Source organism: Brassica napus, chromosome A9 (assembly GCF_020379485.1).
Source record: "Brassica napus cultivar Da-Ae chromosome A9, Da-Ae, whole genome shotgun sequence".
Lineage (NCBI taxonomy): Eukaryota > Viridiplantae > Streptophyta > Magnoliopsida > Brassicales > Brassicaceae > Brassica > Brassica napus.
In genome coordinates, this window is record NC_063442.1 from 26260703 (window position 1) to 26272587 (window position 11885).

Sequence of the window (11885 nt, forward strand, 5' to 3'; positions counted from 1 at the left end):
TCTATTTTAAAAATCTCTATTTAGTAATATATGAAAAATAGGGATGAGTATTTTGTCCAATGCGTTTCTCAGAGAAATGCTACTAGTTATGCGATCTTTCTGTACTAGCCTTTAATAGCATTTCTACTTCATTTCTATTTTTAAGATTTCTATTATAGAAGAAAAAGTAGTTTCAATTGGTAACCATGAAAATGAACAAAATGTACAGAAAGAAATTGAACAAATTTTCATAATCTTTGTGTAAAAGAATCTAATCAAAACTATTTCCCTTTGTTTGGAATATAACTAGAGTATTCCAACTATATTGAAATTATGTAAATATGAAAAGTAAGCATTCACGTACTTTATAAGGCTCAAGTGTTGTAGCCATATGACATTAAAAAGGTAAGTAATTTACTTATAGCTTGTGCACGTGAATTAGAGATTCGTAAATCAAAGCTTTTTGAAAAGAAAGTATGAGAAGCAATCATACTAAGCCAATAGTTTTTCGAAGTTTGAGAAAAGTATATATCCCTTAATTTCTCAATTAAAATGGAAATGAGATCTACATAGGATGCCTCCAAAATCTTCCAATATCTTTTTTTTTTCTTTTGATTAAAAAAAATCTTCCAATCTTATTAGTTTTAAAATAGATACATCACTCATGCATTTGTCTTGTTAGTTAAGACTGTTTATGAAATACTATGCGTATGAAATAGATTACATCGTTTCACAAGGAGATTTGATCTATTTGATCGGCTCGAATCAGCTTAGCTCAGCGACTACCGGCACGACGCTCACAATCAGCTAAAGACTAATTTAATCGGTGCCACAAGCTTACTGCACTAGTTCGGCTTGACAGCCCAATTGCTCGGTCCAGTTACTCGGTCCGAAAGGAGGCTCAGTCCATTAGGACAAGACGACCTAGGCAAAAAGAATGGAAATTTGATCTATAAGAAAAGAATAAGATCGATGGGGAGAGGGATCCACACTTGAACACACACATTTGGCGACTAGAAATTAGAATTTTACTCGTTTGTGGTTCTCTCCTACTTGTTATTTACCGGCTAGCTCAAACGAGCACTGGTTACTTTTTCGTTTGTTCTCACATCTTGTAAACCGTTACTCTCACCGATCAATAAAATACCTTTGAAATAATCCACCATCCATCCGTACTGAGTCCAACCAAACTCAGATTCAACACTATGTGGTACTAAACTAATTAAAAACATTGAATTGCATTTTTCTCATTTGTCGTTCTTCGTTCCTAGACATATCGTATTTATAGCTCTAGCTCGGTCTACATAATTTTCTAGTATATATGTAACAACAATGGTTATGTGAAAACCTAACGACAAAGAAAAATTTGATATATATATGTCTTCGATTTCAACTAATTTTTTTATTCGTCTTTCTTATCATTTATTTACTGTACATCTTCATCACCATATATTTAAAGACATCTCCAATATATTATTCCGTTTTTGCTTTTAAAGTAAAATAATTTTATAATATAATTCAATTTTATTTCATTTTCATTTTAAAGTGAAAATAGTATAGTGAATGAAAATAAATGCATTATTCCATTTATAGGCTTGGTGGCGACGCCAAGCAGCCGAGGAAGTCGCATCTCCTCTCTCAGCACTTCCATGAGAGCACCACTCACATCTCCATAACAAATTCTATCCGATAATCCGAACCACCTACACCACTTCTACTGTGGATCCTCTCAAATTCCCGCGGGTTGGGTTTTCTCCTGGTAGTCATCGTGTCACAGAGCTAGGATAGAACAAGCTAAGAGAAGAATGCAACTAAAGGTATATATCGCTGCAAGTTTTACAGTCTTTCTTTAGAAAGATCGCGATAAGGGAAAATCATACCTGAATGACATAGATAACATCCCACGAAAATTGACAGAGGATCTTGGAAGCTTATCTCAGCGGGAAGAAAATATTCAAAGAGATCTCGTTCTTAACGAGGTTATCATCGAAACCCATCAAACACGGAGGGACAAATGTTAGACCCAATTCATGGCCCAGTGACAGGACAGACCCATTCTTTGAGAGACCCTGATTTCGACCTCGAGCCTGGTTGAAGAAATTCTGAACCTCACAGGTATTACCTTTAATATCAACGTAGACTTCATCTTTTGTTCATCAGCTTTAGTTAATTCTTTCCTGTATTCGATCAATCCTTGTAACCCTTATTGTTTCAACTTTGATGTATAATTCTATTTTTATCGACTTGAATCTGATTACATCATTGTGTTTGAAGATATTAATGTGCATATGGTTCTTTTTCCCTAATCTTTTACTTACAAACATTACCAAATACCTAGTTTAAGTTTTATGATCTACACTAGTCAGAATTTACAGTAAAAATATATGATACAAATACGATACTGAAAAAAAGAAACAAAAGGTGTAAATTTTATGAAACATGACCCATTTGCTCTCTATTTGAATATGCTACATATTTAGAAATGCTAGATTCACATAAGATTTCCTGTCCCCAGAGAGAAATAAATGAATGAATAATTGAAAATTTTATATGAAAAAAAGAAGAAGAAAAAGAGCAAATTTTATTTAATGAATGAATGGGATAGCTACTTAGATTTTCTATTTTCCCTTTTCACTTGGCTCCCAATTTTGCAAGAATTGTCCTTTTATTGCACTTGGTGACAATCTTAGTACGTACAAAGATTTTGACCAGTCTTCTCACTCACATGAAAATAAATCAAATCAAATCAAATAAAAGTATCCCTAAAACTTAAACACTCACTAACAACACTACACCTATCCCCACTCCAAAACAATCCCTTTCTTCTCCCCTTTCTCCAACACCTACTACCAAAAGCCTCAATTTCTCTCTAAAACTAATCTCTCTCTCTAGTTCTTGAACTTTCAAGATTTCAAGATTCACATGGCTGACAAAAGTGGGGGGCTGGCTATGATGAGAGAGTACAGAAAAGGGAACTGGACACTGAATGAGACGATGGTGCTCATTGAAGCCAAGAAGATGGATGATGAAAGGCGGATGCGGCGGTCCATCGGCCTCCCGGCGGCGGAGCAGTCACATGATAGCCGGAGTAGTAGTGGTAATAAACCGGCGGAGCTACGGTGGAAATGGATAGAAGATTATTGCTGGAGGAAAGGTTGTATGAGGAGTCAGAATCAGTGTAATGACAAGTGGGACAACCTCATGAGAGATTACAAAAAGGTAAGAGAGTATGAGAGACGAAGGGTAGAATCGTCTTTTGCCGCCGAGTCTTCATCTTCAGCTGCTGCGGAAACGGGGACGTATTGGACGATGGAGAAGAGTGAGAGGAAAGAGAGGAACTTACCGAGTAACATGTCGCCTCAAACATACCAAGCGCTGTTTGATGTGGTGGAGAGTAAAACGCACCCTTCTTCGACCGCCGCAACCAATGTAACCGCAGCAGTCGCTGCTGCAGCAGCAAGTGGAAATGGTTCAGGCGGTGGACTACAAATCCAAAAAATGATACAACAACAACAAGAACAAGGTTTAGGATTTGTTCAGAAACATCAAATGATTCAGCCTCACGTTTTATTACCTCTTCATCCCCCGCCACCACCCCCACTTCCACCGTCTCAAGCACTGCAACCACGACCACTACTTTTGTCACCGCCTCCACCGCCTTCCTTTCATGCGCAGCCAATACTGCCCACAGTAGGTACCTTCTTTCTTTCTCTTCTTAACTTCTAGCAATATTATATTGCAAGTTCCAAAAAAAAAAAACTTCTAGCAATATTGCTCTAGTTAAGTTTGCATTTTTCTTAAATTAGACAACATTAAAACGTCGACATGTAATTTACCATTAGTATTTGGATGGACCTTAAATTTATCAGTATACAATCAAATTCATTTCTTTTGAATTTATAAAGTTAATGTTCTTCTTTTATTTTACACAAGTCATAAATAATCACTTTATTATTTTCGATGTGAAGAATATTTCATTACATTATTAATAACTGATATTGACAAGTATGTATTTTGGTTGGGATTATATTGGAAATATAAATATTTTTGAAGAAGGATACTAGCTCAGATTCTGATACGAGTGAACATCCAGACACATCTCCGGCGAAGCGAAGAAGGACAATTCCGACAACAACCGACGGTCCAAGCGGCGCCACCAGAGGTAACTCAGAAACGGAGGAAGGTGAGACTGTAGTGGCTGCTGCGTTTTCCAGAAGTGCGTCTGTGATCGCAAACGCGATAAGGGAGAGTGAGGAGAGACAAGATCGGAGACATAAAGAAGTCATGAGCTTAGAAGAGAGGAGATTGATGATCGAAGAATCAAATGTTCAGATTAACAGAGAAGGGATGAATGGATTAGTGGAAGCCATTAATAAGCTCGCGAGCTCCATTTTCGCTTTCGCTTCTTCTTCTCACCATAATAATCAGCATCAAGGAGGTCCATCATAATATCATAAATTTGATTAGGGAAGCGATTTGAGTACGTAAATTGGTATTTAAGTCTTACTCTTTAAATGAATTTGTGAATCCATGCAATATTAATTGAAATATGATTGTTGATTACTACTTTTTTTATCAACTGTTGATTACTACTATACCTACTATCATAAGAATGTGATATGTTCTGAGATAAGTTTTGATTTGATTCATAAAATATGATTATGACTTATGATATTTTATGTTTCTACAGAATAAATACACCAAGTTAAGGTGCTTAGTAAATTTCTTGTTTAAGTAGGTCAAGAAGACCTTTCTTGTTTAGTTAGGTCAAGACCCTATCTTAATTTTATTAATCGTTTGAAATGAGTTAACTACATTTTATTCGTGCATGATAAGAGGTTATACAAATTAAAGTATCTGTGATTTGGACCGTTTGATAGGTTTTCCAAAAAAATTGCACTGACCACTCAACTTAGCATTGGTTTAAACCTAAAAGACTTAGATCGGAGTACGTGGATATCTAATTATGGACCTATAATGTATGAGAGCTTTTGGGAATGAAGAGCGTGAGAGTGAACGCGCATAAAGAGGATCGCGTAGGGAAAGCATTTAAGTGAGAGAGAAAGTGGTCAAAGTGTGCAGAGAGAGCAGTCAAAGGAAGGGGAAGAGTGTGGAGGCCATTCTTGCGAGTATTATTGGAGTATTATTGGTTCCCTTTCTCATTCTTCTCTCTCTCTTCAATGCATCAAAGCATAGTGTCATGAGTTGTGACAAAAACTTCTATTTTAATACAGTTTTTTTTTTTTTGCAAAAACTGTTTTTGAACGAACATGGTGTATTGTCGATGATAAACGACGTGAATAGTTAATTTTAGCTTTATAACAAAGTTCAGAAGACCTACATTTCCGCGTACTCTCTTAACATTATAAAACTCAGAAGCCATCCTATTGTACTTAAAAAAAATGAAGAAATTGGACACAAACCACACACATACTCCAACCACTGCACAGTTAAAATTTCATATCTTAGTGGGGCTTTGGTAGGGTTTGAAATTAGTTCTCTTAATTATACTTTCAAAATCTAAATTGTACTTAATGGAAAACAATAACTCTAAAGTCAGACTTGAATAACCATGTTTCATTTACATATAGAGTCAATGCAGATCCTATAAACACACGTAAGGTCCATCCTTTGAATATGATAGTTCAATATTTTATTTGTTAGTGAAAAGAGGAAATAGAAAGCACCCATGAGGGGTCACGACAATAAATCACGATGGGCCAATTTCAGAAGCAATATAAATATATAAAATATAATTAGAAAGAAAATGAAGTATACTGTTGTAATCTATGGCCAAAAGTGCTTCTCTTTTTCTCCCCCACACCCTTCAGATGCAGCTTTTCTACAGTGAAAGTGAGCTGTGTTGAAATAATGATCATACTATTAAATAAAAAACATTTTAGATAGAGACCTGTCCGTTACGATACACCAAATTGTACCTGAAATCAAATCTATAAGAATCTTATTATGTGATTTAAAAGTGATTATTGAGACTGATATACAGAAAAGGACAAAATCTATGTTGTTTAGGACTAGAGTGTTAGGGTATCATTTCGATTTTAGATCCGATATTTGAGCTTTTGGGTATTTCAATATAAGATCTAAAACCTGTTTGGATATTTTTATATATCAAATCAGATTCAAATACTTTTACTCCGCGTTCAATTATTCTGAATATAACCGAATATCCAAACTTTGTGATGACCTTGTGAAAAAACAAGAACAAACTTAGTCTTCTTTTGATCTACCTGATTCACGTGTCTTTTCTTCGGATATATGCGGTTCACTTGTATTTTCTCTGATCTGAATTTCAGTTAAAGTAACTAATTGCCATTCTTTAGTTGTTCCCTGCAAATTTTATGTTTGGAAGAAGGAACATGAATCTGTATCTTTTTTTTTTTGTCAGCAAACAAAGCAGATTCATGTAGACTCTGTGAACCATCCCGGTAGCTCTGCATCCATATGGACGACAAACGACGGTTGCTTTCTTGCACTGCGTGCGAGACTGTCCGCCTTTGAGTTCTGTGTCCGTGGTATATGAATGATCTCTGAGCTGTTGAAACTCCTCTTTAAAACTTTTATGTCTTCCAAATAGCTTGCAAAGGCTGGTCACTCTTCTAGGTTCCGACACCATCTTCACCAATTGAGCACTATCCGTTGCAAAAGTAACCCATGTTTGTCTAAGATTCCTCATACATTCCATTGCCTATATAAGGGCCTCTATCTCTGAGTGTAGTGGCGACTGACTCGCTCTCGTGGTCCTTGCTCCCATTAGTCCATCGTAGCCTTCCAGGGTACCATGAATCTGTTTCTTTTGGTGCTCCAACTCCAACAAGTCACATAATCATTTTAATTAACATATTATCAGTGAGTCATCTTTTTTTTTAAACCCTAATTTATGGGGTCTATGTACAGTAGTACAGTTTATATATATATATATATATATATATATATTTGGTTATTTTGGATATTCATCGGATATTCAAATTTCTCTAGTTCAATACATGGTCGGATATTTTTTATCGGTATTCGGGTTCGGGTTCGGATTTTAGAACTGGATATTATGTCCTCTCCTAGTTACAACTATTAATTCTAGTGTAGACATCTATACTATTAAAGCAGAATCTCAACGAGAAAAAATTAAACTCAAACAAATTAGGCTCAGTTTCGAGTAAGCTCATGTGTTTTTAAAGCCAATCAGAATGGATGTTCAACCAATCCAAAGCATCTTGATAATCAATAATCTCGAAGACAAATAAAGGATGGTAAGTATAATAACAAAACAAACCGTTAAACAACATACTAATATTTTCTTTCAGACAAAAAATTTAAAATAAAAAGATAATTTAAAATAAAGAATTTTTAAAAAAGTAAATAGATTCTTGAATACAAACCTCTAGAGTTTGGTATATTTAAGTCTTTCGATCGTGGAACATCATTTGGATGTTTTTTCTAGAGCTTTTCTCAATTTCTCAAGGCTTTTCAGTGCTTCAGTTATTATTTGAACAATTCGAATAGTTATAATCTCATAGGATTTCACATCAAAAATAAATGAGAGAAAAATAAATCACAATAGTTAATTTTTGAAAAAAAATCAGATTTGACGGTTAACTATTAATCAAAAAGGAAGACATAAGATTAGATTTACCATTTTGTTGTCTTCTGAAAATTCTTATGACTTTGTTGTATATCGGAAAGGTGAAGCCAATAGATAACCTTCTCCGACTAATCGTTTTTAACACAGATGGCTTCAGATTCGACATGCAAACATTACTGAAATGAAAATGTTTTGATATGTATCGATGACAGAGATTTGTAAACATAGAACTAAGTCTATATAATCAATCATAAAGAAAAACAAGAGAAGATTACTTAGTAGAGATCAGAGAAGGTGGGTTGTCGATGGATCTAGAACTCTCAATCGTCTTTTTAAGTTTTGCAGAGAAACATTTGTTTTTTTTCTTCATCGAAGCATTTTAATTAAATCGATATGCTCATGTTGCCAGTATCAAAAACTCCATCTTGACCCAAATGAACCCATCCCTTATCCACTAGGCTTATTTTGTATATAAAATATTTTTCAAAATCCATTAAAAAGCCTGGTTTATTTTTCAAGTATAGATGTTACATTTAAGAATTTAAAAATTAATATAATAAATATTACGAATAACAAATAAATTACATTTTGATATTTTAAAGCTCATAACACAATTTCTAAGAGTATACATACTTCTTTTAATATCATGTCCACCATAACGTATATCATTAAAACATAAAAATCAACAAAATTGGAAATATATTAGATTATCTTATATAAAAATACATAATCTTATAATTAACAAAATTTGACGAAAATTTATTTAAAAAGAAACAAATTCTTAATCAACTTTTTTTTTTTGGTAACAATGTTAAAGCTTTATTACCATTTTCAAGTTTTAGACAGAAATACAGAGTTTACAAGAAGCAGAAGATGCAAGAAATTAAGCTAAACATCAACTTAATCTAAGCTAAACAAGGCAAACAACATCTACAAGCAAAACAACAACAAGACCATAGGCTACACCAAACTCAGCACAAACTCTTGCCACAAAATTGGAACCACAGTTAATCCGAGAACTGAACCCGGTAGAATTGGCAGTACCCGATGATTAGTTCTTAATCAACTTTATATTAAGCATGTTTCTTACCCAAACATTTACATAATTGTATCACGTTTGTCTTCTGATTTATTAGTAGTTTAATTTTAGTAAGAAACACTTTCTTTTGGTGAAAAGAATGATACGAAGACTATTCATTTTTGCTTTAAATAAACAAAAGAAAATAAATATATAACAAAATAAAAACACGCAATAATGTATTTCTGATTAAATATTTACAATCAGCTACGTAGCTTTGTTTCTATCTGTACATTGCCCTAGTTTTTGCTTAAAAAGAGAATTCAAATGTCGACATACGAATAGCATTTGTTGTGAGACAAGTATTCATTGTGATAATATATTATGAGCATTTTACTCTAGCGGTTTATGCACCACCCGTAATATTATTTTTGATGGGCCTATAAGCCGATCACTACATCTAGTAATGTAATGGACCTCACTAACAACGTTAAAATACTAATACTACAGCGAACTATCTATACTATTACTAGAGTGATTTTACGTGATCATGCGCGGTTATAAATATTTATAAAATAAATAAAATATAATAATTGATTGCTATTTATTTTTAATTTTAAATTAATTTATAATTTGTATACATCATTTATATTAATAATATTATATTACTTTAATTATATATATGATTTTTATATATCTTATATCTAATTGTTTTTGTTTTTGTTTTTATAGTCGATTTAGTTATCATTTGGATAAATTGAATTGCATCTCTGAATTCAACTGTAATATTTTTTTATTATATATATTAAAGTTTTGATTAATTTCTTATTTGCATTTAGGTGGTTGTTGTCTTAGATATGTAAATATATTTTATGAAGATTATGTATAACTTAAGATATATTGTGCTTAGAATGAAAAAACAAATAAACTAAAGTGTCTGATTCCAAATTACATAAATTAATATAACAACAATATTCTGAAGTCTCATACATATAAATAAATATTACAAAAGAACTAAATTGTAACAGTTGGTTAATATTTTACTTTCATTTTTAATATCTTTTGAGCTGTCCTATGATTTATATTTATAAAATAAATTACTATTCTTATAAAATTATATATTCTTATCATAGTTAAATCTATGACTTTAGAGATAAGTTGGATAAGTCAATTCGTGTTGTGAGTATGAGTTACATATATTCTTTTAAATTCTAAAGTGAAGTATATTTATTTTTATTATAATTAAGTCAAATATAATTAATTTTATTTATCGTTTAAATATGCATGTATTTTCGTAATATTTATCAAATTATATGTTGATGTTTTAAAAAAGTATTAGAAAATAAAGCGATGATCAATAGAAAGTTACATGCATAAGTAACCGATACATTTTTGGAAGCTCATGAACACATATCTATATTTACAATAATTAAAATATTTTATAAATTATAAATAACTTTATACCTTTGATTTATTGGATAGAAACTAAAATTTATTTTAAATAATCTTAAAAATGAGAATTCGGATTTGCTTTGTTATTTTGATCATGGTTCTATTAAGTTCCACAAACATAAAAACATAAGATTTAAAAGCAAATTTAATATTAAGAAAAGAAATAATTTTAATAATGAGAAAATATAATATATCTACCTGGTTAAACTATTTTGTAACTATTTGATCAAACGATGTTTAAAAAAAAAATATTTTTAGTTTTCTTAAAAAATAAGCAGTAAACAAAATTGTGATTGTATTTGAAAATAACATTATATAAGTAAAATATAATTTATCAATATTTTTTCCTGTAATTGAAATATATTATAGTCAACAAAATATATGAAAAATAAATAAAAGACTTCAATAATACTAAATATAAACTATTTTTAGTCAATTAAACATATATCAGTTAATGTTACTTACTTATTTTATGTAATTATCTAAGAAAATAGATAGATATATAAAAATATTTCTATTACTTTGAATTTTTTGTATTGTTTAAAATTATGTTTTAATAGAAATAATATTTATTTTTCTAATATCAAGACTATCTGTATAAATTGTTCTTAATGGAATCACATGATATACAAATATATATTTTTCATCTAAGAAAATATAGATATAAAGGAAGTATTTTACTACTTAAAAAGTATATCTTATGTTATTTAAAAATATTTTTAAAATGTAATATTACTTTTTTGTGAACTTTCTTTTTTTTATGAAATCAGAAAATATATACAAATATTTTCGTTTTTCCAATTCGTTTTTTTTACTTTATAAAATATTTACTTTTTATTATATATATATAATATTTTAATTCACTAAGGGTATCATTGTAATCAACCATCGTGAGAATTAACATGAGAGCGACACGTAAGAAACTGACTTGTCAAATAATATTATAGAGATGAGAAATTTTTTTTAAAAATCCACTTATGCAAAGTTGTTGGACCCTTTCACTAACTTATTTTTTTTTATCTTACCTTTATTTTCTCTAACTATACAACATTATTAATTTATTATTAATCTATAAGATCCTCCTAAGATTTTGTCATTAATTTGCTTTAATAATTACAACATATGCCCAAAAACGTAATAAAATAGTAACTAACAACTAATCATAAACGGTTATCAAAGTCCATGAGGCTTAGACGTCACGTTGCTGCTGTGCGACTTACACCTTTTATATAAAAAATGTTAATATTTATTCAACAAAACATCTACAATTTTTGGTATCTTTCGTGCATTTAAAATTTTTAATTACATGAAAAAATCAAAGTGTTACAATTTTTTTACAACATATGCCGCTTTTATTTTTATATCTAACAATATTTATTATCTTCAACCGTATTGTTATAAATTTGTCAAGCCATAAATATTCCAATATTTATTTAACAATTATTTTGAAATCTCCAAAAATAACTATAATTTTAATATGATTAACTAAATTTTGATAGACTTTTATTAACACTTTCTACGTTACGTATGTCTCTAAAGTGGGTGAGAGTCCTTGAAATCTTAAGAAACCAAAAATTCAAATTCAAAAATAAAGATTAATTTTTGTTAGTAAACTTAAAACCAAAAACCTAAGCATCTAACTGAAAATAACACTTTGAATTAATACATTCTCATTTTTAAATATTTAAGTTACAAATTCTCATAGTAGCTGATGTATCCTTTATGTCTTTAGTATCCAAATATTAGAAACTCTTAGATGAATATAAATGATGATACCATGTGGTCTGAGTTGGTTTAGTTCAAATATCTATAAATACTTTAATTTTTGGATACGTAGCA

General features: G+C 30.8%; 1 protein-coding gene and 1 long non-coding RNA gene across 3 annotated transcripts; one reads left to right on the forward strand and one right to left on the reverse strand.

The window, feature by feature from the left end:
• Positions 1 to 351: 351 nt before the first annotated feature.
• On the forward strand, positions 352 to 4542 carry LOC106352359. 2 transcript variants are annotated; one of them, XM_022690939.2, is made up of 2 exons: positions 352 to 3673; positions 4073 to 4542. In XM_022690939.2, exons 1-2 carry the CDS (start codon positions 2902 to 2904, stop codon positions 4426 to 4428), a joined length of 1128 nt encoding a protein of 375 aa, XP_022546660.1. In that variant the 5' UTR covers positions 352 to 2901; the 3' UTR covers positions 4429 to 4542. The 2 variants fall into 2 exon arrangements, with proteins under 2 accessions (XP_022546660.1, XP_013647458.1); XM_013792004.3 differs by having other exon boundaries at positions 450 to 3669; positions 4033 to 4542.
• A 1745-nt stretch (positions 4543 to 6287) lies between these two features.
• LOC125577609 lies at positions 6288 to 9472 on the reverse strand. Its single transcript, XR_007316024.1, has 2 exons — positions 7852 to 9472; positions 6288 to 7752 (listed from the first exon to the last, which is right to left on the reverse strand). It is a non-coding gene; the product is annotated as an uncharacterized LOC125577609 (long non-coding RNA).
• Positions 9473 to 11885: the final 2413 nt, after the last annotated feature.

Coding starts and splice junctions, on each gene's coding strand:
- LOC106352359 (XM_013792004.3), top strand. CDS start 2,902: ATGGCTGACAAAAGTGGGGGGCTGGCTATGATGAGAGAGTACAGAAAA. Junction 3,670..4,032: donor CGCAGCCAATACTGCCCACA/GTAGGTACCTTC, acceptor ATATTTTTGAAG/AAGGATACTAGCTCAGATTC.